This window comes from Protobothrops mucrosquamatus, unplaced genomic scaffold (assembly GCF_001527695.2).
Source record: "Protobothrops mucrosquamatus isolate PMUCROS unplaced genomic scaffold, P.Mucros_1.0 scaffold5002, whole genome shotgun sequence".
Lineage (NCBI taxonomy): Eukaryota > Metazoa > Chordata > Lepidosauria > Squamata > Viperidae > Protobothrops > Protobothrops mucrosquamatus.
In genome coordinates, this window is record NW_015390882.1 from 16617 (window position 1) to 44353 (window position 27737).

Consider the following 27737-nt stretch of genomic DNA (forward strand, 5'->3'; position numbering starts at 1 on the left):
CCCCTCAAAGCCCGTACATCCTACTCGGGGTGTAAACCCACTGATGACCCCCCACCACCACCACCACCACCCCCGTGGGGTTACGTCTTAAGAAAGGTGCACGGAAAGAAACCGGGATGTGCCAACCAGAAACAGCGGCCGATTTGCCTCCTCAAAGCCGAGGCGCGGAAGCTCTTCCCTTCAAGAAGCTGGAGAAATTAAACCAGCTCCCGGGGAAAAAAACAGAAACCTACACTGGGCAAGTTTTCGCGTGACATTAACCTAGTCACCGGCTCTATTAACTTAACATTCCGAAGGAAAGAAAGAAAATTCCTTCTTTCGGAAACGAAAAACGATGAGCAAGAAGAGCCGGCGCAGCCAAGGAGATGGAAAATCCCTGCTTTCTCCTCAACTCGGCCTCCCAAGTTAAAATAAGGAAGGTTTGGTATTATTGTACTAGCACCAGGTTTCCATTTAAGAGTTCTCTCTCGATATTTAAAAACACACCGCGTGGGATCGCAATCACCGCGCCTGCATCTTTTCCCCCCCGCGCATGCCAACGCGTACGAAACAGCGCAAATCTCTATTAACTAGGACGGTTTGGGGCAAATGCGAGAGGAAATCGCTCTTCGGCAGCAGCGAAACAAACCAACCGGCCTCCTACGTAATAGACCGGCAGCGAGCAGCGTTTTCTATCCGCTGCCTCCCCTCCGCTTATTTTCTTTAGTATAAAATTGCTCCCATCAACAAGGGGGGGGGGGAAACTTAGCACGGCTCAATTGCAACACCACCAGTTGCGCTTTCCAGTTTGCAGAGCAAATCAGCGGAGCGGGGAGACAGCTTTCCCATCCCCGGTCCGAACTCTCCGTCGGAAAAACTCTCGGCAACAAGTGTCGCCCACAGAGCAACCGCGGCAACGGTACAAGAAGCGAGGAAATACCTGCCGCCTCGCCGCTGCTTCCGACGAGCCTCGGTGCCCGAGCCGCTGCCTAAAACTCGGCGCTCCGCAAGCCGAACGCACCAGCAGATACTCAGCGCGCCGCGCACGAGAATCGCGAAGCTCTAGAGGAACGCAGTTATCTTGAGCCAACCGCGGTGCCGTACCTCTTGGAACGTACCATTGTGTTTTATTTTATCCTTGGGAGGGTCGATTTGGGTTAAAAAGAAAAAAGAGAAACGGGTTTTTTTTCCAGCTTTTCACAGATCACGCTGATATCTATGGGTACATGTCTCTATTTTTTTATTACTGCCCCGTGAGGCTAAAATACACTTAGGAAAGCCAGGAAATGTTCTTTCTCCCCTTTTGCCGGAGTAGTAGCGCCCGCGATAGTGGGCGTGACCTTGCGAAAGCGTGGACCGGCGGCAGCTTCGTCGCCTGGGGTTGAACGGGAGGGAGCTGTTGGCGGGTTGGCGTGGCAGGTAACCTGAGCGACCAGAGAGGAACTTGGCTTTGGCTTTTGAGCTTTGCAAATAGGACGTGGCGTGTCCTACATAGTCCAACCATCGAATGTTTTTCCCAATAAGGACCGACACCAGTATAATTGCAGCTCATATCCTTTCGGTTTGATTTTTATTGTGTTTTGTGTCTCTTTCTTCACAAAAGATACCTGATGAAGAAAAGGACGAATACTTGCTTCTGGAGTGCAATCGTGGTATTCAGAGGCTTTCCCACGAGAGCGTTGTAACGGGGAGCAAGCCTCGTGCTACGCATAGTTTATGAAGTTGCCAACTTCACACAAACGCACACCAAACACACCCCATTAGCACCTATATGTGAAACCTGCCGTGTTTGGGGTTGTACAACATATTGCGCTTCATGCGGTTAAATTTTGGTCTACAGTGCTGTGGGGAGGTAACCTGCCTGATTAATTTATGATTCACTATAATGGTAGGTTACACTGAATAAATTATCATTAATTAGATGAGCAATATCGTGCAAACAGCTGATCTGTAACAATTCCAATTTTTCCTTCTGGTTTCTTTTTTTCTAGAAATGATAAGTAATAGGGGAAAAACAGGGAAGGTTACAAATGGAGGATGACAACATTTGCACAAGCCCCAAATGAAACCCGAAATGAACTAGCTGTCCAGAAAGAAGCCTTATCTCTAGAAGCACCACAAAGATATCTTGTAGCTGTTAGATCTTTTCTTAGGTTGTTTTTTTTTCTACAATGAAAGAGTTGAAAAGAGTGATGAGAAAACAACGAATTACAGATAGGGATTGATACAGTCTGAGCCTCTGTACAATTCCTCAAATGAGGCTAAATATTTACATATGAAAAATCTAGAACCACTTCTATCAGATAAAACATTTATTGCAAAATGGTCCTTGCAGAATTTTATCAAATACCTAAATAGCATCTTTCATTATATTCCATTCATATTTCTTTTTTAATCTAAAAAAAATCAAATAAGGAAAGAACAGAAGCATGGTTTTTTTATTGACAATGCAAGCTCTCTATCTGGAAGCATCAACTGTTTAATAGAAAAAAATGTGGAAAAACATCACATGAACCCTTGCAAAACATTTCATGAATGAAGCAGGATAAGTGTCAAAACAGTTTTAACAGTTTTCAGCTTCCAATTAGTTTCACTAATAGAAGTAGTTTTGTCACTTAACTCTGTCTTTTCTTCAGGACAATACCCATTGGTAAGCTGATTCATTATTTATATTTGAGCACACAGACATCTTGCACCAGGTCATGCTGGTACACACTAATTCTAATTCCCTTTTCATCCCACAGATAGCTCAAATACTAGGAAAAATGGTCAGAAGGACATTTATTGAGAAATGGTGTAAAAAATCCTGTTAAGATAATTGGGCGTCAGGCTGAAAAAATATAATACATTTGTTAGTTACCAATAAAGGAGAATATTTGTAGCTCAGGGTTGAAATGAGGGGTCCTTGGTGCTCTCTGAGCTTAGTTGTTTTCTTGCAGACGTTTCATTACCCAAACTAGGTAACATCATCAGCACCAGTACTGATGTTACTTGGTTACTTAGTCTGCAAGAAAACAGCCAAGCTCAGAGAGCTCTGTGGTTAAGCCAAAATTTAAACCTGGGTTCCCATAATATATTCAAGCCATAGTCAGTTAGCCTTTCTGAAAGGCAAAGAGAATGAGGTTGGCTGTTGTCTCCGGTGGCAAGGTGTTCCAAAGGGCAGGAGCCATGGCAAAAAAATGCTCTTCTCCTAGACCTGAAATTCCTTGACCAAAGGGGTGGCAGCAAGCCCCATTTGCCAGAAATATGTATATAAACATCCTAAAAAAATAGATATATTCAGATGGGATTTTTTGCATATGTACTTGATCCTGTTTACCTGGGATTCCCAGACATCCCACTATTCAATCCACAGTCACTTCAACAGTTATATCCTTAGTGTCCCTATCCAAGGAAATACATTTAGAGTTGGGTTATATAGGTAGTCCTTGACTTACAACCATTCTTCTAATGAATGACCATTCAAAGTAACAATGGCACTGAAACAAGTGACTTACAACCAGTCCTCACACTTATGACCATTGCAGCATCTCCACAGTCATGTGATCAAAATTCAGACACTTAGCAACTGGCACATATTTACAATGGTTGCAGTATGCCAGGGTCATATGGTGCCCATTTGTGACTTTCCCACCGAGCTTCCGACAAGTGAAGTCAACGGGGAAGCCAGAATTCCCTTAATGATCATGTGATTCACTTAACAATTGCAGTGACTCACATAATAACCATGGCAAAAAGGTCATAAAATTGGGTATGAATCACTTAATACCCTCTTGCTTAGCAACAGAAATTCCAGTTCCAATGGTAGTCATAAATCGAGAATTCCTTATATAGTTAATTCAGACTAATAATAGGCTGCAAATCAATTCAGTTCAACTAAAGTTAATTGCATTTAATTTCTAAATATATCTTGTGCCTGGAGTTTAATTATGCTGTTTTGTTTATATTTTCATAGGTCAAAATGATTATACCTGTGAGATGCTTCACTTGTGGTAAAATAGTTGGAAATAAATGGGAGGCATATCTTGGCCTTTTGCAAGCAGAATATACAGAAGGGTATGCATTCCTGATTCCTATATTTTCATAACTATTTTATAAGATAAGCAACAATTGTATTAATATAACAATTTGGATTGGAATATAATATTTAAGTATATTATTTCCATGCCACTGAATGCAAATGTTGCTAATGAGAAATGTTTGCTGGGGGCTTCGGTTGATAGCTTATACAGGATAAGCCATTGCTTAATTATTCCCTTGTAGTGTCCTGTTAGAAGTGTATTTCTGAGTAACATTTTAGTTTATTATATTACAAAACAGATCAAGTAATTGATTTTAAAATATTAATCTTAGTTCCAGTAGCTCCTAATACTGATGTATTCTTTTAAAAAAAAAAAAAAAAAAAGCTTGCTTACTTTTGCAGTCATATAACACTGCAGTCATATAACACTGCAGTCATATAACACTGCAATTAAATGGCAGATTATGTTGAATCCCATTATTTACTATAAAAGCCTGAGAAATATTTCTTCCATTGACTGCTAGTATTTGGAAAGTATTGTCTATTATTCTCTTTTGTGCTATATTCACCATTTTCCTTATCTTAGTAGAATTGTCTCTGGTTGCAGTTAATCATGCTGTGATAGCCATTGATTTTTCATTGCGAATACAGAATTGGAAACTGGATCTACAGCCTGAAATTAAATAGCATATTACTAAAATATTTGCATGATAAATACATCTGATTGAGTGTATGCCTAAATTCTCTTGCAATTTATTGTATGATTTTAGATTGGCCAAGTGAGCATACAATGCATAATTGAATTCCTCCTAGCAGCAGAATTGTCTGTAGTGATTGTTGTCTGACAATTTTCAGAACACTTTAGAATGTCAGATATTGTTAAAATAATTTATTGTAATAAAAAAGAGTCAGGTCACCTGAATAAGCTAGTTGTCCAGAGATGCAGAGATTCTGCCATATTTCAAAATATTGCTTTTCACTTACATTGAATTTCTTCAAATAGCACTGACTAAAACCACTATTGAAGAAAAGAACATAATCATTTCTGCTTAATTGTTTAGCTCCATATTATCAGATGTAGGGTTTTTAAAAGTTGGAGCATGGGTTCATAAAAATTGGTATATGACAATTCTTTTGCAACACTCAGCTTTTCTGCAGTTTTGGTGAAAATTAATGTGTTTTTATGCATTTCTACTCAGAAATAAACTCCTTGGAGTTCAATAAAATCATCTCCATATAAGCTTATACAACTCTGCAATCTATGTATGCTGGAATTTTCATCAAAACACTAATAAAACAAATACAACAATTATAATACATCACTATTAAAATGTGTAATGATCTATTTTTAGTTTGTTTTTTGTTGGAATAGATTTGAGGTTGAACACTGTGAGGAGGATTTCATTTGATGTGGAAATGTAGAAATTGTTGGGGAAGCTACAGATTGCCATTTTGTGTTTATCAGTTCTCTGCTTATATTTTTTAGCTTCCACTTACTTGATCTGTGAGGGACTGCCATCTCAAACTGAATGTTAAATGCTCTAAATATTTTATGCCTACACACACATCCTTACCCAAATCATGAGCTGTACAGGTAGTCCTCAATTTATGACCCATCCTCGAAGTTATGATCATCACACTGTCTCCCACACTCATGTGATTGCAGTTTGCACTTGGCAATCACCTCACATTTATGACAGTTGCAATGTCTTGCAAACATGTGATCACGATTTGTGACCTCAGCCAGCTTCTGACAATGAAAGTCAATTGGTGAAGCAGGTTTTCACTTAATTACCATATGATTCACCTAAAAATGGCGGTGATTCACTTAATCACCATGGTAAAAATCAGGTTTGGTCACATGATTACTCATGATTACTCATGTGACCAAACAAATTTTGATCCTAGTGGCTGTTATAAGTCGAGGATTACTTGTAGTCTCCCATTTAGAATGTAATATTTCCTTACATGTCAAAATATACAATAATAACACTTGAAAAATGCCAACTTTTCTCAGAATATTGCTATCCTTGTTTGTGCCTATGACTCTGCCATCAGAAACATGCTAATTAGTCCCTATGGAAACCCTGGATTTATATAGAATAGAAACAAATGAAATATTTATCTGGAAGGTCAGGATTAAGCCCAGATAAGCTGTTTCCACTAAACAAAATATGGGTGTCAAACTCGCATCACGTGACGTGTCGTGATTTTTTTTTTTGCATTGCCGGAGCTGGGGTGGGCATGGCCTCCATATGATGCAACCAGCCCATGGGCCGGCAGTTTGGTACCCCTGAAATAGAGGCTGATCACCAGGATTGACAGAGCCTAATGAACAAGTAACCATCTAAAATCAACGTACAGTTTCCCATCCCTCCATCTGAATAATCCACTGCACTCATCAGAATGATAAAATCAGAGTGATACAATCAATCCAGGATGATACAGCAAGATCTGATAGTTGAAATCATTACAGAGCAAGGAGTTTCTCCCATACTGCATTTATACCACTGGGGGGGGGGGGGAACTAAATGCTTTTTCTTGAGAGTGGCACTACACTAATAACATCCAGCATTGCAACATGTGCCCTGAAATTAATTTGAATGAGTAGTTATTGGTTCAATAAATTATTTTTGTGTTTCAATCCTTTTTATAGAATGGGGATTCTTGCAGGCATATGCATAGACATGTGTTCATAGGCAGGTGTGTCTCTCACACAACGCACACAGAGATAGCATGAGGAGAGGATTTGTCACGATTAGTTTCAGGTAGAGTTGACAGTCATAGCTTGAAAAGGAGAGGAAGCTAGGAATTACAAAGGGTTCCTGTCTTTTTCTCATTGTTTACTCTTCTGTTTTGAAACAGGCTATTTTTATGTTCAGAGTCTTTCTTTGTATAAATACAATATTGTGCAGTTGGGAAGGAGAAAAAGAAGTTGCTGAAAAGCGCTATAAGCCAATGCTGCATGTGACTTTTGTGATAGAGAATTTCTAAGCACTGGAGTGGAAAGAAAATAAGCAAATCATAGATCTAAAAGTTCCCCACATTTTCTTTTTACATTTTCCTGCAGGGCAGAAGCCATCTTTTACATCTGTCTTGTTAAGAAGATAAGATTTGAAGTAGTCAAAAGCATCTTTTTCCCCCAAACAAATAGCCTTGGTTCTTCGATCAAAACAGCAGTTCCTCTCACTAGACTATCAAGACACCAGATGTGATTTTAAGTGGGAATGCTCAAGGCAATCAAATCAGGCACATGTTTATGAGTAGAAAAATCTAAAAACTAGTAATTGATCCAAGTAGAATTAACAGAGCATTTATGAGGCAACTTCTTTCACAACTTTTTCCCCTAATGATTTCTGATTAGTTTAGTTGCACCATCCTCTGTTGCAGATGCTCACATTCTCTTTTTCTCTCATCCTTGTTCCCTTTGTGGATGAGGCCTTGAATTTGTATTTATTTTTTGGGGATCTGATTTAAGCATGATGATTTTCTTTAAAAATACTACTGCTTTTGTTTGTTCCTAGTGATGCCTTGGATGCTTTGGGTCTGAAAAGATACTGTTGTCGCAGAATGCTGCTTGCCCACGTAGACCTGATTGAAAAGCTCCTGAACTATGCCCCACTGGAGAAATAAATATGAAGAATTTATGGTGCTACATGTACATGAACCAAAGTTTTTACAGTCCTCAGGCCAAACTGCTGGGATTAGAAATCAGATTAGTAATCTGTGGGAAATTCCTTAGCCACTTAGCATCACCCCCAAAAAATGACTTAATAATGAATTCCACCTAGACAGTTGGGGACTGTGCTTTTAATTACACGGGGATTTTGTCAGTTTCTAAGTATATTAGAATCTTTTCTATTTTCAAATATGGCAGTTTGAAAAAGAAAACAAATGTTGGGTTACTGTCAGCAGTTGTAATGAAGTTTTATTAAAAATATTTTGGTTAAACCAGTTCCCATCATCTTATTCTAAATCTCATTCATGAATATATGGATTGCATTTCAGCCTCATTCAGATCGTTGACTTGGGCATTTACACGTGATGATGAATTCCATTTCAGTGTTCTTCCACATTATTACATGATATCTTAAAAACTAATAATAATAATATGTGCTATGGGTTGTCAAACAAAAAATAAAAATAGGAAGGGCAGGGAGCCTCTTCAGAAGTGACCTTTGTATATACCAATAATTTCAACATATATTTTGACCTTGCAGGAAGTAATCTGTATCTGATTAATTAGATAATAGAATATTTTTCATTACATATGCCAGAATGTAAAACTAACAATCCATTTTCTAGAGCAGACATGTCAAACACAAGGCCTGGGGGCCAGATGCGGCCCGCGAAGTGGTTTCATGTGGCCCGTGAAGCCATCCTGGAAACAGTGAGGGAACGGCCCCCACTGCCTTGGCCCTGGCCCAGGCTGGCCGGGAGCCAATGTACAATTTTGTGGTGGCCATCTATGCTGAAACGCATTGTCTTAGCTCCACAAGGCCGTCTAGAAACAGCGAGGAACCAGCCCCTGCTGTGTCGGCCCCGCCTCTTGGGTGCATGCTGGGGAGGTGTCACCCTTTGTGAGGAATGAAGAAATGGACCATGCCTTGGCACTTGCCCTGGTCCCACCCCCTTCTGCCAGAGACCCTCAGATCTGTCCCACTCTGGCCCAGGCCCCAACAGGTACTCTTGATGCGAACGATGTAGAGCTGGCCATGCCCACCCAATAGGCCACACCCACTCCATCCACGCCCACCCAGTAGGCTGCACCCACCTTGGCCGCACCTACCCGGCCCTCTAAGGGCAACTGCAATACTGATGCAGCCCTCAATGAAATTGAGTTTGACACCCCTGTTCTAGAGTGTGGCAAACAGACAAAGGTAAAGAGAAAGTGAGCAACTTAGCTTTATGATGAGCAATTATCTTTTATGGAAATCATTACATCCAAGAAGGAATAGATTAACCAGATGCAAGTCGTAAGTAATCTATATAGATGTGTTTGTTATGCAAGTCATAAGGAAACAAAATGGTTACATGCATGTTTTCACATTCTCTTGTTCGTGGATTCAATCTGGGTCAGTCACCGGGACCAGAGGTTTAGTCTTCCGAGCTTTGAGACTTGTATTGAAGCCCATCCTCAGGGAACTTTTCTCTCACCAGAATGTCTCTTGTTCATCCTTAATGTAATTCAGAAACTTTGTGTCTGTCAACCAAAAGATACTGCCTTCATGTTGAATATGTTTTTGACAGTTCTGGAGTTGGTTTTTAATCATTAGAGTTGAGCTGGAAATCAGCACTCGTATTTTCTGTTTTGGGATCATTTGAGGGAACTTAGAAAATAAATATGTGCTTCTTGCCAAATAAATATAGAAGAAATTGTAAATTATTCAGCTTACGAACTGTAGAAAACAAAATACGCAATTAATTGAGTTACAGGTAAAGATGTCTTCCTATTAGCCAGCAAAATACTTTTGGATGTTTTCAGTCATTTTGAGTACTGCTGTGGTGCAAGTACAATCCAAAACCATTTTGGACTGTAGCTATCCAGGTCTGCTATAACGGCCTTGAGTTCCAACATAGCACAGTGCCATTTTAGAGATGGCAAACAGCTTAGAGGAATTGGTATTTTATCAACTTACAGACATTATTCTATCTTTTTAAAAAATAATTACTAATATTTCCTGCAAAGACAGAATAAAGTTTTCATTTTTTATATTATGTTCAGCAAGCCCAGACCATGTAAGAAAAGTCATCTATTAAAAAATTAATAAATAAAACTAAAAATACAAGAAAAGCTTCCTTCTCTACATCAGGGATTAGTAAAGCTTCTCTGGAATAATAGTAATAAGGATTCAATAAAAATGCCAAATCCAGTCTAAACATCTGGCTGACTACAACCAACCACAACATAATTCAATTCGTAAAGCCATCTAATACAAAATGTCTCAAGGCAATGTATAGCGGATGACAAACATTAAAAAAAACAAGTATCGTAATAACTGCAGAGCAAGGAAATATACAGAAAACATATCAAACCACGCAGGATCACCAAATGCCCATAACTTGCTAAACATGTCAGTTGTTAACCATCCCTTCAGCTTCACATTCCCTCTAAAGTATCCAAATCCCCTTCATCTAATAATAAATAATAAACATATGCCAAAGGAAAACTGCTTCCATAAACCAATGGTACATTACATTAAGGGGTGTATGTGCCTTGCTGAAACTAAGAAAATCAGTCTGGACAGTGCTTTGAGTTGGAAATAATCTAGCAAATCCATATATCATGTTTTGGTGGCATAAACATAATAAATGAGGTAACATTATTCCCAACTTTGATATTCAAAGATTTGGTGAACGTCAGTTTCTTAGGCTCATCGTTATAATTCAAGAAATTATGGTTATGTAGCTTGTACCAAAAAGACCAGCAAAGACAGGCGCATATTCAGTTACTTTGTCTAGCTATTTTCAGTTCCATTTAGAACCCCATTTTTTTCAAACACTCTGACTAACTTTATCAATTTGCTTTTTTAAAAAAACAAACTATTTTAGGAATATTTAAAAACTTCTAAGCATTATTCTTATGTCCTCCTTTCTTTACATGTTAACCTTCCTTTTTTCATTTATTACTGAGATGCAAAATATTGTTTTTTTATCCTCCAGTCTTTAGCCATTTAAAATGTTCTGTTATATTTTAAACCTCATGCTGAATCCTAAAGCAAAGGGCATTAAGTGATTAATTTTGGCATTTGTGTTTCATGGTTGGCTGGAGAGCTTATGTTTTTGTAAGCTTGTAAATTATCTAGGAAAATAGCTTTTTAAAAAAAATAACATTCTGTTTCAGGCCTCACGCTTCTGGAATTTATCAAAGAAATGTACCATTCCTTTGCTTTTACCCCTCCACAGTTACATGTTTAGGGTATAAAGTTGCACTAGTTCCAGGTGCTACAGTTGGGGGTTTTTTTCCCCAGAATCTCTGCCTTCCGAAAGAAAATCCTTGGTTATTTTGCACTTCAATCCAACGTTTCACTGAGACAGCCTCCTCCCTCATGTCCCAGGTTATATTGCTAATACTGTACTATACAAAAACTACTCTTGACAACACCAGAAGGCATCGAGGTAGTTTAAGATGCTCTCTTGTGCCTACCACATTAAAGCTGTAAGTGGGGCTGAAGAAAATAAGATATAAGCAAATAAAAAGTGTAAAGATGAACATAATCCCTTAGTCAAAGTGTAACACCTGATCCAGCACAGTGGGATAGATTAGAAGTTCTCAAACATTAAATCTCAGGACCCCCTTTACATTGTTTAAAAATGAGTGAGGAAAGAACTTTGGTTTATGTGGACTATATCTATAAATTTTTGTTGTATTAGAAATTAAAACTGAGAATTTTTAAAATATTTATTTGGCTTTGTGGATCCCTGAAACACCGTTGGAGACCCCCCAGGGTCCCCAGACCACACACTGAGACCCACTGGGCTAGACATGTGCATGTACATGATATAGCTGTAAAACACGTAACTGCACCAAATAAAACGTTTGACTAATCACTATGTGTTTTGTTAACCATTCCTTGTTACAAAGATGAAAATTTGACCTGTAAAACTTAAATATGCAAATGGGAATTAAAAAGTATTTCCACTGCAGACATTAAGCAATAAAAGTAATTAGTACTGAAGACATGCTAATGGGCGTTTGCAGAGCTACAAGGATTTGTCAGAGAGCATGTACCACAGCTATTTATTTACCATTTCAACATGATCATCAAGATTTTAATTTGAAACTGGGAAAAGATCATTTTCCCTGTGTGTTAAATTTGCAGAGGGTATTTTACTATGGGTTTTGAAGATTCTTACCTTTTAGAGAGCAAATGCAGTACTACTGTAATAAAGGGAAATTTTGTCCTTTTGAAATGAAAAATCTAAGATTGATTCTGTCACATACAACTCCCAAAAGGGGTGTCCTTATTTTCCTTGCTTTCTTCAAAATTAAAGGATAGCCCCATTATTTCAAGGATAGTTCTATTGTTTTTGCTGCCACCAGAAAACCATTTCCATTTCTTTCATTTTTCTCCTACATTTATTTATAAATATTTGAGGTAAAGTGACTAGGAAGAATGTGGGAAGGTTATAAGACCAGCACAGTTTGTGTTGTGTCCTCTCTCTCTCTCTCTCTCTCTCTGTGTGTGTGTGTGTGTGTGTGTTTGTGTGTGTGTGTGTAAGTGTGTGTAAGCTGCCCTCCTTGCCTTCTGCTATACTAAATATATACTTATAAATCTGTCCTTTTGACAGATGGACTTTTTCTAGGGACTACGGCCTTCCGTCCAATCTGTCTTTCCACCCACACTTCCCAAATCCCTCTGTTCATAATTCCTCCAGAATATAAACTGGGAGGAAGTGCTCTGTATTGCCACACTTTGATGACAGTCATCATATATTTACACCTTGTGTTTAGCAATTATGCAACTTGTTTCTTTTTTGCCCAATGTGATGTGTAAATGATAAACCATGGATTTTCATTGTTATAGAATGATTGATACCCACACCAAACCAAAAACAAATGCACAGATCTACGTAGCTTAGTCCTGTGTCTGTCAGTCTATCAGTTGGATCTCTAAACAATTCAGGAACAGGAGCTTCACCGTAGAGGAATTGTTCACAGTCCGGTCTCCTGACATCTGAACTCCAGCTGGAAGAACAAATAACCAGTGAGAACAAATAACAATTAACAGTGGGAACAGTTAACCAGTGGAATGGCTTACCTCCAGAGGTTGTGGGTACTCCATCATTGGAGGCTTTTAAGAGTCTGGACAGCCACTTGTCTGAAATGGTATAGGATCTTCTGCTTGAGTAGGGGATTGGACTACAACAGGGGTCCCCAGCCCCTGGTCCATGGACCAGCACCAGGCCGCGGCATGCCAGCAACTAGTCGCACAAAGAAGCAAAGCCCCATCCGTGGGATGCAGGCAGTACATGAAACCACGCCCCCTCCAGTCCGCGGAAAGACCTCTCTCCACGTAACTGGTCCTGGTGCCCAAAAGGTTGGGGACCTCTGGACTAGAAGACCTCCAAAGTCCCTTCCAACTCTTATTCTGTTAGAAACGAAAGCTGAAATGATGTTCCTGCAGGTGATGAAACTGGGACAGTGACTGAATAGGTGAACGATGGTCTCATCAAGTTCTGCATCACATCAGGCACCATAAGTGTACATACGTGAGAGAGAAAAAAATACTACCTGCAAGTTGTAAGACTATATTGTTAACAAACATGCATCTGACAAATTTCTCCAAATTATACAACCACAAAAATTATTCTGACTTCAGATACAATCTAATAGAGAAAAGCAGTCTCAGGAAGTACTCTGCGTTCTGACAGTGGCTTTCAGCAGGTCACCCTCAATCTATTGTACTTTACCTTGTCATCAATAGGAGGATAATATGGGATATGTTGCTCTAGCCAGGGGTAAGCAACCTTGGCTCTTTTATGACTCGTGGACTTCAACTCCCAGAATTCCTGAGCCAGCCATGCTGGTTCAGGAATTCTGGGAGTTGAAGTTCAGGAGTCATAAAAGAGTCAAGGTTGCTTACCCCTTCCCCAAACTACCTGCAAGGAAGGCTGCAGTTAAAACTAGGGCATTCTACTATTACTGTCCCCTCAATGCTGAAACGTTCACTAAGGATCTCCATTTATTTTTTTACACATGCTCTTCTTTCATCTTATGCTATTCTTATTCAGCTTCCAATTCAATTGAGTGCAAAACCTTCATATTTCAAGCTTGCTCATTTTATCATACTCTTTCTTTCACTCAAGAAAAGTACATTCATGCATTTGTTTCCCAATCATCTGCTGAAGAGCAAACATCTGGTCCATACACCCCATGTTCAGCATAAAGCCCCGCTACGTCTCTTAAGTTTTACTCTCTTGTATAGGATTCACTTCCCACAGTACTATAGTTTTTGCCTTCACTCAGGCCAATTTTTCCCTTTCTTCCATTTATCAGGCAGAGATGCGGTCTTCTACACCTGCATTTTTCACATTTTTCCAGTTGCACCATCTGCACCTGCAGCTTCAGCATTTTGCATCATGCTCACAGCAGTGTTTGCTTCCTTTTCATCATTTCAATCCCATTCTTTGATATACCACTGTTATTTCCATAGAAATCTCCCTATAGCATTCTCTTACTTTGCCTATATTCTCTCATTGCCTACATTCTTGCAACCACATCTCTTCCTACCCATTTTGTAGTATTTTGCCCTCATCCTCAGTTTTGCAGCAATCACTGTTATCTGTGCATTTTTTTCTTCTCCAGAGCTTTTTCACCTCATCATCCCCCTAAACATTATTTTTCATACTTCCTATTAGCCTACCTTCAAACACTTCTTGGCAGTCTGTTAAATAATTATTTTCACTCTGCTCTGAACAGCTTACACATCTTCTTTCTTTATACATCCATTGTCCATTCTTTGTTGAGAGAATAACCTGTCTTTTAATACTTCTTTTTAAAACAGTAGGTTTATACTTTCCTTTCCTATCTGCTTCCAATCTATTCTACTTCTTTAATCTGATTTATTTTACTTTTGTTTTCTACATTATTTCCCTCCCCCGTCCATTCTCCATATGTCCAAGCCCCCCACACCAAAAAACAGAGCTCTATCTCATGTTCAAACCTCTCAATATTCTTATATTAGTCAATGCTTCTCTCACTTTTCCATCATAAACAATCAAATGAATCATCTTTTTTGATTCATTCTTTGTCCATGTGTACAAATGAGTAGATTTATGCTTAGCTCACATATTCAAAGCCAACACAGATTTTCAAAGCAGATGCTCAGCAAATGGCCACATTTCTCACTCATTCTTGGGTCTCCAAATAACCTAATCGGTCTACTGTACTCTCTTACCTTGTTCCAACCAGACATTCAAATATTTCATTCACAAATCTGGCATACCTTTTCCTAAAACATATCCCTGTTTTTAGCCATTATCACCATTTATTGCAACATATCATGCAACAGTTGTCAACCTATCAATTTCTACTTTCATATGCACCTATAGCATTGAGTGGCAAATTCATATTTGCTTCATTTTTATATCTTTTGTTCATCATTAAATCCACACCTTAATTTCCCTGCATGTGTTTATTGACTCCTCTCCACAAGCTCAAACCAACTTCATTCAGATTGCATCAAAGACCAAGGTGTTTGGTAGGAAAAATGAAGTGATAATTGCATTATACATAAAAAGTGGAAAACTAGAGAAAGTCAATGAAATTGTGTCCTTTTGTGGAACATTCACTGAAACCAGGGGATAGATGGAGAAATTTAAAGATATGCAAATGCTTGTAGAAAAGTGATGGATAGTAGTTATAAGAATGAATAGTTGTCAAAAGAAGTGAAAGTGGTAATGCATAAAAGCATGCTGCTTCCCACTTTATTATATGAAAATGAGAACTGGTATGTCAAGAGGAAGTTGGAATAGGATATTTAAAGTGTGTGTGCTCAAATTGAATATAAAGAATGACCAATGTGTAAAAAATATTTTGAGATAGGTTGGTCATGTCGAAAGAATGGTCGAGAACTCTAAATCAAAAAATAATACATGAAGAAAGATAAATGGGCTTAAGAAGAAGAGAAAGACTGAGAAAGTCATGATCGAATGGACTTGATGAGTTCCTCAAAAAGAGAAGTTTAAAGAACAAAAAGCAAAGCATGAAATAGTGTTTGAATGTTAGACAAGATGGAAACAAGGATGGTTTCAAAGACAGAACGAGAGAGGATAGAGAGAGGTGCAGGTGTTGATATAATCTAGTTTTATCAGAAATGTTACCATTTTGTTGCTAAGTCTGGTTACCTAGTTTTGGACCCAGCGACAGTGATAGAATTTTTAAACATAGAAAGGGGAAAGTTCATTCATTCCCATTCCCATCCTTGAGTCTTTCCCCAAAAGGAGAAAAAGAAATGAGAACTTTTCTGAGTCTTTCACAATGATATCACCACCCTTTTGGGGGATTCAATCTATGGCCCATTCTCTATACAAAAAAGATAGAGTTTATTTCCTTTCCTTATTTCAAGCTTTTCATTTCCTGTGTTTACTATGCCTTACCTCAGGCATTCCTGGTCTTCCCAAGCCGAAAGAAGATGATGAGCCAATGAGGGTCTGTTGTGCCTGAAGGCAGGCAGCCTTTCCTGCTGGTGCTGGAGTGAAGCATGCCTGGAATCCAGGCATCGGGATTCCTCCACAAGCTCTGCCCTCTTAGTTAAAGCTTCTACAGGAGCATGATAAGCTTTTGAACATTGTTCATGGTAGTCTGGCTAGGATTAAGGTTCTTACCTACTCCCCTTCCAAAGGGCAGTTCTTCCTTGGCTTTTTCCTACTGTATGAAGCAACACTCTAGGTCCTGTGCTTAGTCTTCATTCTCGCTCTAGACCAGAGGTCCCCAACCTTTTGGGCACCAGGGACCGGTGCCATGGAGAAAGTTTTTCCCATGGACCGGAGAGTGTGCTGCCTACATCCCGCAGATGGGGCTTTGCTTGTTTGTGCGGACCGGTTGCTGGCATGCCACGGACTGGGGGTTGGGGACCCCTGCTCTAGACAATCCAAGTGTCTAGCCTGCTGCAAAAAATAAAAATCCTCACAACAACTGGCCTGTATGCCTGGGCTCTCTGAGGCAGGCATGAAGGCTTAGTGCTGGGCCAGAGGGAGTTCACCCAAATTCATCCATTAGTTTAGGATAGGGCAATTTGAAAACCCTTGTCTTATTCTTCTGTTTGTCCTTTACATAATATTCCTTACTCTGGAAGGGGATGGCTGGATGTGTGTGTGTGTGTGTGTGTGTGTGTGTGTGTGTATTCAAGAGCTTTAACATGATATTTAGAGTTTACTATACTGTTTTTATTTTATTTACTGTTGTAACTGCTTTTAAGTGACCTACATGCCTCGTGGGAAGTTGTTTTCATAAAGAAAAATGAGCTAGAAATTTTACAGATAAAACTGAATGTGTGAGAACTGATTCCTACAGTATTTCTAGCCAGCAGAAGGGGGAAAGGAGAAAAAGCAAGAAGAAAGCCAAACCATCCCCGCCAATGAATGTGATTCTTGGGTTGTGGTTGCCATCTCCGTCTTGAAGAGATGCATCGGATACCCTGATTGTAAGCATCCAGATTTAATTGGACCACCACATATTATTTTGTCTTCTATCATTATATGTCAGTCACTCTAACCTCTCCTACTTAAATTACGTATTTGCTGCTTCAAGGTTGAGGGGAGAGGCAGGAAAGAAATCATGGCAAGAATTTTATAGTTTCTGCTTTTATTCCTGGAAAACAAAGTGAAGTAGAATTTACTGAGCATCCCCTCTATTCCTCTTGCAACAAGAACAAATAATTTGCTGAGTCTAAAATCAGGGTATGCTGCATATATTGATTTTTTTTTCCTTTTTTCCAAAATGGAAATAATTTCTCAAAGCCGGCTTTGCCCTTGGATAGCTACGCAGTTAGAAAGTTCAAAATGCCTTAGATTGGAGTTGATTTACTCAGGAGTAGACACAACTAAAGCTAGAAACCCATTGTTTCTCAACTATACTAATTATTATTCCCAGAGCAATCTTAACCACCAAATCTGCTACCTGGAAGAGATTTCAAATAGTCCCCATTTAATGGCCCTAATTGGATCAGCAACTCCATTGCTAAGCAAAGAAGTCATTGAGTGAGGAATTAACTGACCACAGCTGTGCTTTTTGACTGGAAAGAGACAAGATTAATAAGTTTCTCACCTTCCACTTTTGTTCCCTTCCTAACCATTCCCCCACCCTTTGAAATGCTCAAGTGCCTGTCTTCTAGGGAAGAAATGGCAAACTGAAGACAGCTCTGTGAAAAATGGAACTGCTAATCATTGCAAAATGAAGAGCCAGTGAGTAGACCAGCTCTTCAATAACTCTTCTCTAGACCTGGAGAGGACTTGAGATTGCCCACAAGTGCTCCATACAGTTGCTCCTCACAAGGACACTACAAGATAGTGATCTCTGGCAGGTTTAGAGCTCCGGGAAATGAGAGAATAGCCACCTTGCTCAAACTGTGATTGGCACTTTTATGGGTCCTTAGTTCACATTCTTCTTTTTGTAATCACTTTTAGAAATTGCTTGTTAAGTGCTCGTCAGTTATTAGGAACCTTTGAATGGACAGGTTTTACAGCATCTATGAATTTTCTTCAGTTCTTAACAAAAGAGGTTTTAAGTACAAGTTTAAAGACTTTTTAAAGAAACCATGGGTTTGGGGGAGTAAACAGCAAAAAGGTAATTAAAACATTGATTTTAAAAAATTACACATGGACTAAAGGTCCTGGTAAACGTGAAATAAGATTTTGGAAATTATAAGGAATCCTGCCCGTGATGAAATGCTTTCGATTTGAATTCTTTAAAAAAAAAGACTTTAAAAATTGGACACTAGAGGGAACTAGACGGAACTAAAGCCTGCAATTGAAGAAGAACACTGAAACCCTTACAAATAAAAATAATGAAGCAACATCATTTAACAGTGGACATATTTTTATTTCAGACATATTGAAGGAGATTTTTGATCAATGGACCCAGAGGTTAATTCTAAGAATGTCTGCCTCTATCAATAGATTGTTTAAAAAGTGTTATGGAAAAGGAACAAGTTTTACCAGACAAGACTGAGACAGATCTAAAAGTGGATTTAAAAAGGGCAGCTGATATCTTAATAATTAAAAGGGATAATACAAATAACAAACCAAAAGAGTGAGCCAGATAATTTTGCCATATTGGATTTATAAAAACAGGCTTGTTAAAACTTTGAAGAATTTTGTGAAATGAGACAAAAATATCACATTCTAGAATATTGTTTGACGAGACTAAAGATCAAGATTATTAAAAGTAAAATGAAGGAATACAAAGATGGCTAAGTTGATCAAGGTTAAAATAGATATATTGTTAATCTGGTAACCCTTAATGGACTCTTGCTAACATCAGGAAATGAAATGACAAAGTGTTAGGATTTATTCTTAGATAAGAGATGGGATATGAGAAGAGATCATTTGTTATATTTTAAGAAAAGATGATAAGTTATTAAAATTGTTTATATTTGTTGTATTTGAGGGGAAGTCATTTCTTTATATATTGTTCTTTTTCTTTTTTGCACCTTCTATTTTTTGTTGTTTATTGTATTCGTTTCCATTGTTCTATCCAGTTTATGATACTCTTTACATTTTTTTTCTCTCCAATCTCTCCACTCTGAAAGGGAGGCAAGCAATTTCTGTAAACAAGCTCTCTTTTGTCTGACCCTTTCCTACTGCCAGCACAATCACTTTGCTTTTGATATGTAGCAGGGAACCTTCTTATTCTCTTGCAATCCCATCTTCTCCAATCTCTCTGTTCTTCTAGGTGGGGGACAAAAAAAGCAAAACCACAGGTCAGGCATAGGGCAATGCATATTGACTGCAATAGCAATCTCACTTAGATTTATATACTTCTTAGTGCTTCACAGCACTCTAATAGCAATCACATGATTAAAGGATGCTGTGGAGGTTGTAAATGGCCCCAAAATTATTTTTCAGAACCATTGTAACTTTGAAAAGTCATTGAACAAGTGGTCGGTAAGCAAGGACTATCTGCATGGCAAAGAAGCACTCACGTTGGGATAGAAAATATCTTAGCAGCTCTGCTATTTGTCTGCCAACTTGAGTCCTGGCACTAAAATGGGATGCCCTTGTGATAGATGGAGGCAGTCTTGGTTCCAAAACTTTTTCCAGTTTGTAGCTGGCACAAACGTTTTCCCTACTATTGAAATGAAAACAAAACTGCTAGAGAGACAGAAAAGTAAAATTGCCCCCAAGCCAGTGTGACTTGGCAGACTGGGAAGCTGCAAACAAGCTGCTACTTTATCCTTCCACCCTTTTGTAGGATTGTCCTGATAGTCCCAACAAGTTAATAATGACAAATTTAATTCCACCAGTTTCCAAGGGAAAACTTGGAAAATGCAAGATTCATTTCATCTGGCTACAAGCCTATGTTGAATTAGGAGGGCATGATTACATTTGCTTCCATCTGTTAAATGATATTTATTTATTTATTTATTTATTTATTTATTTATTTATAATTTAATTTATACCCCGCCCTTCTCCTCATGGGACTCAGGGCGGCTAACAGCCTCATAAAAACTACAATACAAATACAATAATTAAAAGCCGAATTAAAAAGAAATATTTAAACAGGCCGATCAATTAAAATTATCCTTAAAAATCCCCTGAAACTTTANAACCAACTTCATTCAGATTGCATCAAAGACCAAGGTGTTTGGTAGGAAAAATGAAGTGATAATTGCATTATACATAAAAAGTGGAAAACTAGAGAAAGTCAATGAAATTGTGTCCTTTTGTGGAACATTCACTGAAACCAGGGGATAGATGGAGAAATTTAAAGATATGCAAATGCTTGTAGAAAAGTGATGGATAGTATTTATAAGAATGAATAGTTATCAAAAGAAGTGAAAGTGGTAGTGCATAAAAGCATGCTGCTTCCCACTTTATTATATGAAAATGAGAACTGGTATGTCAAGAGGAAGTTGGAATAGGATATTTAAAGTGTGTGTGCTCAAATTGAATATAAAGAATGACCAATGTGTAAAAAATATTTTGAGATAGGTTGGTCATGTCGAAAGAATGGTCGAGAACTCTAAATCAAAAAATAATACATGAAGAAAGATAAATGGGCTTAAGAAGAAGAGAAAGACTGAGAAAGTCATGATCGAATGGACTTGATGAGTTCCTCAAAAAGAGAAGTTTAAAGAACAAAAAACAAAGCATGAAATAATGTTTGAATGTTAGACAAGATGGAAACAAGGATGGTTTCAAAGACAGAACGAGAGAGGATAGAGAGAGGTGCAGGTGTTGATATAATCTAGTTTTATCAGAAATGTTACCATTTTGTTGCTAAGTCTGGTTACCTAGTTTTGGACCCAGCGACAGTGATAGAATTTTTAAACATAGAAAGGGGAAAGTTCATTCATTCCCATTCCCATCCTTGAGTCTTTCCCCAAAAGGAGAAAAAGAAATGAGAACTTTTCTGAGTCTTTCACAATGATATCACCACCCTTTTGGGGGATTCAATCTATGGCCCATTCTCTATACAAAAAAGTTAGAGTTTATTTCCTTTCCTTATTTCAAGCTTTTCATTTCCTGTGTTTACTATGCCTTACCTCAGGCATTCTTGGTCTTCCCAAGCCGAAAGAAGATGATGAGCCAATGAGGGTCTGTTGTGCCTGAAGGCAGGCAGCCTTTCCTGCTGGTGCTGGAGTGAAACATGCCTGGGATCCAGGCATCGGGATTCCTCCACAAGCTCTGCCCTCTTAGTTAAAGCTTCTACAGGAGCATGATAAGCTTTTGAACATTGTTCATGGTAGTCTGGCTAGGATTAAGGTTCTTACCTACTCCCCTTCCAAGGGCAGTTCTTCCTTGGCTTTTTCCTACTGTATGAAGCAACACTCTAGGTCCTGTGCTTAGTCTTCATTCTCGCTCTAGACCAGAGGTCCCCAACCTTTTGGGCACCAGGGACCAGTGCCATGGAGAAAGTTTTTTCCACGGACCGGAGAGTGTGCTGCCTGCATCCCACAGATGGGGCTTTGCTTGTTTGTGCGGACCGGTTGCTGGCATACCACGGACTGGGGGTTGGGGACCCCTGCTCTAGACAATCCAAGTGTCTAGCCTGCTGCAAAAAATAAAAATCCTCACAACAACTGGCCTGTATGCCTGGGTTCTCTGAGGCAGGCATGAAGGCTTAGTGCTGGGCCAGAGGGAGTTCACCCAAATTCATCCATTAGTTTAGGATAGGGCAATTTGAAAACCCTTGTCTTATTCTTCTGTTTGTCCTTTACATAATATTCCTTACTCTGGAAGGGGATGGCTGGATGTGTGTGTATGTGTGTGTGTGTGTGTGTGTGTGTATTCAAGAGCTTTAACATGATATTTAGAGTTTTACTATACTGTTTTTATTTTATTTACTGTTGTAACTGCTTTTAAGTGACCTACATGCCTCGTGGGAAGTTGTTTTCATAAAGAAAAATGAGCTAGAAATTTTACAGATAAAACTGAATGTGTGAGAACTGATTCCTACAGTATTTCTAGCCAGCAGAAGGGGGAAAGGAGAAAAAGCAAGAAGAAAGCCAAACCATCCCCGCCAATGAATGTGATTCTTGGGTTGTGGTTGCCATCTCCGTCCTGAAGAGATGCATCGGATACCCTGATTGTAAGCATCCAGATTTAATTGGACCACCACATATTATTTTGTCTTCTATCATTATATGCCAGTCACTCTAACCTCTCCTACTTAAATTACGTATTTGCTGCTTCAAGATTGAGGGGAGAGGCAGGAAAGAAATCATGGCAAGAATTTTATAGTTTCTGCTTTTATTCCTGGAAAACAAAGTGAAGTAGAATTTACTGAGCATCCCCTCTATTCCTCTTGCAACAAGAACAAATAATTTGCTGAGTCTAAAATCAGGGTATGCTGCATATATTGATTTTTTTTCCTTTTTTCCAAAATGGAAATAATTTCTCAAAGCCGGCTTTGCCCTTGGATAGCTAAGCAGTTAGAAAGTTCAAAATGCCTTAGATTGGAGTTGATTTACTCAGGAGTAGACACAACTAAAGCTAGAAACCCATTGTTTCTCAACTATACTAATTATTATTCCCAGAGCAATCTTAACCACCAAATCTGCTACCTGGAAGAGATTTCAAATAGTCCCCATTTAATGGCCCTAATTGGATCAGCAACTCCATTGCTAAGCAAAGAAGTCATTGAGTGAGGAATTAACTGACCACAACTGTGCTTTTTGACTGGAAAGAGACAAGATTAATAAGTTTCTCACCTTCCACTTTTGTTCCCTTCCTAACCATTCCCCCACCCTTTGAAATGCTCAAGTGCCTGTCTTCTAGGGAAGAAATGGCAAACTGAAGACAGCTCTGTGAAAAATGGAACTGCTAATCATTGCAAAATGAAGAGCCAGTGAGTAGACCAGCTCTTCAATAACTCTTCTCTAGACATGGAGAGGACTTGAGATTGCCCACAAGTGCTCCGTACAGTTGCTCCTCACAAGGACACTACAAGATAGTGATCTCTGGCAGGTTTAGAGCTCCGGGAAATGAGAGAATAGCCACCTTGCTCAAACTGTGATCGGCACTTTTATGGGTCCTTAGTTCACATTCTTCTTTTTGTAATCACTTTTAGAAATTGCTTGTTAAGTGCTCGTCTGTTATTAGGAACCTTTGAATGGACAGGTTTTACAGCATCTATGAATTTTCTTCAGTTCTTAACAAAAGAGGTTTTAAGTACAAGTTTAAAGACTTTTTTAAGAAACCATGGGTTTGGGGGAGTAAACAGCAAAAAGGTGATTAAAACATTGATTTTAAAAAATTACACATGGACTAAAGGTCCTGGTAAACTTGAAATAAGATTTTGGAAATTATAAGGAATCTTGCCCGTGATGAAATGCTTTCAATTTGAATTCTTAAAAAAAAAAAAGACTTTAAAAATTGGACACTAGAGGGAACTAGACAGAACTAAAGCTTGCAATTGAAGAAGAACACTGAAACCCTTACAAATAGAAATAATGAAGCAACATCATTTAACAGTGGACATATTTTTATTTCAGACATATTGAAGGAGATTTTTGATCAATGGACCCAGAGGTTAATTCTAAGAATGTCTGCCTCTATCAATAGATTGTTTAAAAAGTGTTATGGAAAAGGAACAAGTTTTACCAGACAAGACTGAGAGAGATCTAAAAGTGGATTTAAAAAGGGCAGCTGATATCTTAATAATTAAAAGGGATAATATAAATAACAAACCAAAAGAGTGAGCCAGATAATTTTGCCATATTGGATTTATAAAAACAGGCTTGTTAAAACTTTGAAGAATCTTGTGAAATGAGACAAAAATATCACATTCTAGAATATTGTTTGAAGAGACTAAAGATCAAGATTATTAAAAGTAAAATGAAGGAATACAAAGATGGCTAAGTTGATCAAGGTTAAAATAGATATATTGTTAATCTGGTAACCCTTAATGGACTCTTGCTAACATCAGGAAATGAAATGACAAAGTGTTAGGATTTATTCTTAGATAAGAGATGGGATATGAGAAGAGATCATTTATTATATTTTAAGAAAAGATGATAAATTATTAAAATTGTTTATATTTGTTGTATTTCAGGGGAAGTCATTTCTTTATATATTGTTCTTTTTCTTTTTTGCACCTTCTATTTTTTGTTGTTTATTGTATTTGTTTCCATTGTTCTATCCAGTTTATGATACTCTTTACATTTTATTCTCTCCAATCTCTCCACTCTGAAAGGGAGGCAAGCAATTTCTATAAACAAGCTCTCTTTTGTCTAACCCTTTCCTACTGCCAGCACAATCACTTTGCTTTTGATATGTAGCAGGGAACCTTCTTATTCTCTTGCAATCCCATCTTCTCCAATCTCTCTGTTCTTCTAGGTGGGGGACAAAAAAAGCAAAACCACAGGTCAGGCATCGGGCAATGCATATTGACTGCAATAGCAATCGCACTTAGATTTATATACTTCTTAGTGCTTCACAGCACTCTAATAGCAATCACATGATTAAAGGATGCTGTGGAGGTTGTAAATGGCCCCAAAATTATTTTTCAGAACCATTGTAACTTTGAAAGGTCATTGAACAAGTGGTCGGTAAGCAAGGACTATCTGTATGGCAAAGAAGCACTCGTGTTGGGATAGAAACTATCTTAGCAGCTCTGCTATTTGTCTGCCAACTTGAGTCCTGGCACTAAAATGGGATGCCCTTGTGATAGATGGAGGCAGTCTTGGTTCCAAAACTTTTTCCAGTTTGTAGCTGGCACAAACGTTTTCCCTACTATTGAAATGAAAACAAAACTGCTAGAGAGACAGAAAAGTAAAATTGCCCCCAAGCCAGTGTGACTTGGCAGACTGGGAAGCTGCAAACAAGCTGCTACTTTATCCTTCCACCCTTTTGTAGGATTGTCCTGATAGTCCCAACAAGTTAATAATGACAAATTTAATTCCACCAGTTTCCAAGGGAAAACTTGGAAAATGCAAGATTCATTTCATCTGGCTACAAGCCTATGTTGAATTAGGAGGGCATGATTACATTTGCTTCCATCTGTTAAATGATATTAGCTACTTAGGGCAAAGGCAGTTTGAGGGTCCCTTCAGATGCTACATTTAAAGAAAGTGAAGAAACCTAAGAATAATCTTGAGTAAATGAGGATGACTGCTTACCAAGCAGATTCAGATGGCAAATTAAATACGAAAAGAAGTTCAAACCTGAAACCAAAATGATAGCCTTTCAGTTGGTCTAACTTCTCCTCAACCTGGTGTTTCCAGATATAGATTACAAATCCAGAATTGCCAGATAGTGAAATGGATATCTTGGCTACCTAATAAGGGGACATGAGATATTTCAGACCCACGTCATTGCTTCTATTAGAAAAGTAGAAAAGTTATCAGTGTGATAAGGTCAAGACAAACGATAGATTGAACTGTGAGAGTTTTTGTGGGCAAGGAGGAGAGAATGTAACTAAAAGATACCTAGGTTGACAATAACCCATGATCCTATATTCCTGGGATTCCATTGTGCTATACAAAAGATGGAAACAGTAAGCCTCTTTCATGTTTATTCCACATCACAGGTGATGGTAGTGATAGAGAGTGAAGAGATTTGTGATTGAACACTCCTTCGTGCTAAAAAAAATTCTCTGCACGTAGAAAAATGCCAAGCCATGGACCACAGAAGGCTAGGCTAGACCTTGTTCCCAACAGAGGGGGGTGGGTTTCAGTCAGCCTCCTTTTGCAGTCTGAAGAAATGAGCTTTGGAAATATAAGGGCTGGACTCACATCTTGGTTTGTTGGTTTTTAAAAGGAATAAACGACATACTTCTTTTGCCTGGAAAAATAAGGATGGATGGACATGGGAAGTTGCTTTACAAGTTTTAATACTAATTAATAAGAGTGCCATCCTACACCAGAATGCTGTAGGAAACAAATACCTTGGGGATATTTGGGAGATAAAAACCTTCCGTAAAATGTGTATGATTTACAAGCCTTCCACTCTAAAAGTGCTGCCTGGTATCTTGTTGGCAGCCCACCATAAAACACCTCAAGCCACATGGTTTCCTGAGTGTATTAGCAAAAACTTCCAAGCAGTGGGTTTTGGGATTTTTTCCCCCCACCAATGTGCACCAGGAGAGAGCAGTGCAATAATGATCAGACTGACTGAACATCCCCTACTTCCAAATTACCAATAAGTGTCAGCAGAAGGACAGAAGACGCTTAGATTATCATAGGAAAGATGATTAAAGGGGAGCACTGCTAATAAGATAGGTAAGAAAAAGCAGCAAACTGAAAGAGGAGCATTGCAAGCTCCTGTGGTTTCTCAGGCTGAGCGCTGCAGAGCCCAATACTAATCAGAGAGTTTTTTGTTTTTTTTAAACAATCAAGCATTATGCTGAAGACCAAGAACCAGTGGACTGGTAGCTTTGCAAAGACTTGGGGATTCTCCTTTTTAGCTCTGATGACTTCTTGCAGCTGGCCCGGCTTCAGCTGAACACATCTCACAGCTGCAGTTCCCCAGAAGCAATTTGGCATATCTCTAAAACAAGACACAATGAAGCATCTACTAACACAAGCCTTCCCTTTGAAGGAGAGGAAATAATATAATCTAAAGCTTTGGGGAAAAGAAATCACAATCTGGGTCAAGAGATTAGGCATCTATTTGGAGTTGGAGCTGCTCCCAGGCATCAATTTGGCTCTTCTGCAAAATCTGAAAGGCTTTGTGCTGAGGCAATAGCTCTTAGCCACTGCTTGACTATGATGTCCACAGCTCTTTTACACATAGAATAATTACAAATAAAAGCAGTTTTAAAATTGTGCGTGTGTATGTATGTGCTACATAAAATAGTGCCCAGAGGCCTTATTCTACAGTGCAAATAATTCTGGAAGTCCATTGGTGCAAGTATAGCAGTTAAGGTGTTAGACTAGACTAGAGTGAGGGGACCCAGACCTTTCCCCAACCCAGAAGATCATTGGGCAGCTCTGGACTAGTCACTCCATCTCAGCCTATCAACCTTTCAAAGAGTTATTGCTATGGAGAAATTAGGAGGAGGAAGTACTGCCTTTTGCTCCTGTACAAAGAAGAAGAAGAAAGAAGGGAGAAGGGAAGAGAAGAAGCTGGAAGACACTTGGAGGTTTTCTAGTCCAACCCCCTGCTCAAGCAGGAGACCCTATACCAGTTTAGACAAGTGGCTGTCTAGACCAGGGATCTTCAAACTTGACCCTTTTATGACTTGTGGACTTCAACTCCCAGAATTCCTCAGCCAGGCACACTGGCTGAGGAATTCTGGGAGTTGAAGTCCACAAGTCATAAAAGGGCCAAGTCTGAAGACTCCTGGTCTAGACAGTCTCTTCTTAAAAACCTCCAGTGACAGAGCAACCACAACTTCTGAAAACAAGCTGTTAATTGTTCTATTAGAACAATTTATCTTTAGTTCTAGGTTACTTCTCTCCTTGATTAGTTTCCATCCATTGTATAAATCAAATATGTAAATTTATTTTAATTAAGGATATTGGGAAAAGGTAGCCTCTAACATAACTGCCTTTATGTAAAAAAAACAAAAACCTGTAGCCTGTCCCATTATTGCTGTTAACTTATTTTGTTTTGTTTTTTTCTAATA

At 38.7% G+C, this 27737-nt stretch overlaps 1 protein-coding gene across 1 annotated transcript; it reads left to right on the forward strand.

Annotated features, from left to right (window-relative positions):
• Nucleotides 1-1699: 1699 nt before the first annotated feature.
• Nucleotides 1700-7844, forward strand: LOC107299481 (DNA-directed RNA polymerases I, II, and III subunit RPABC5). The gene is made up of 3 exons (XM_015828836.1): nucleotides 1700-1831; nucleotides 3935-4035; nucleotides 7525-7844. Exons 1-3 carry the CDS (start codon nucleotides 1796-1798, stop codon nucleotides 7631-7633), a joined length of 246 nt encoding a protein of 81 aa, XP_015684322.1. The 5' UTR covers nucleotides 1700-1795; the 3' UTR covers nucleotides 7634-7844.
• Nucleotides 7845-27737: the final 19893 nt, after the last annotated feature.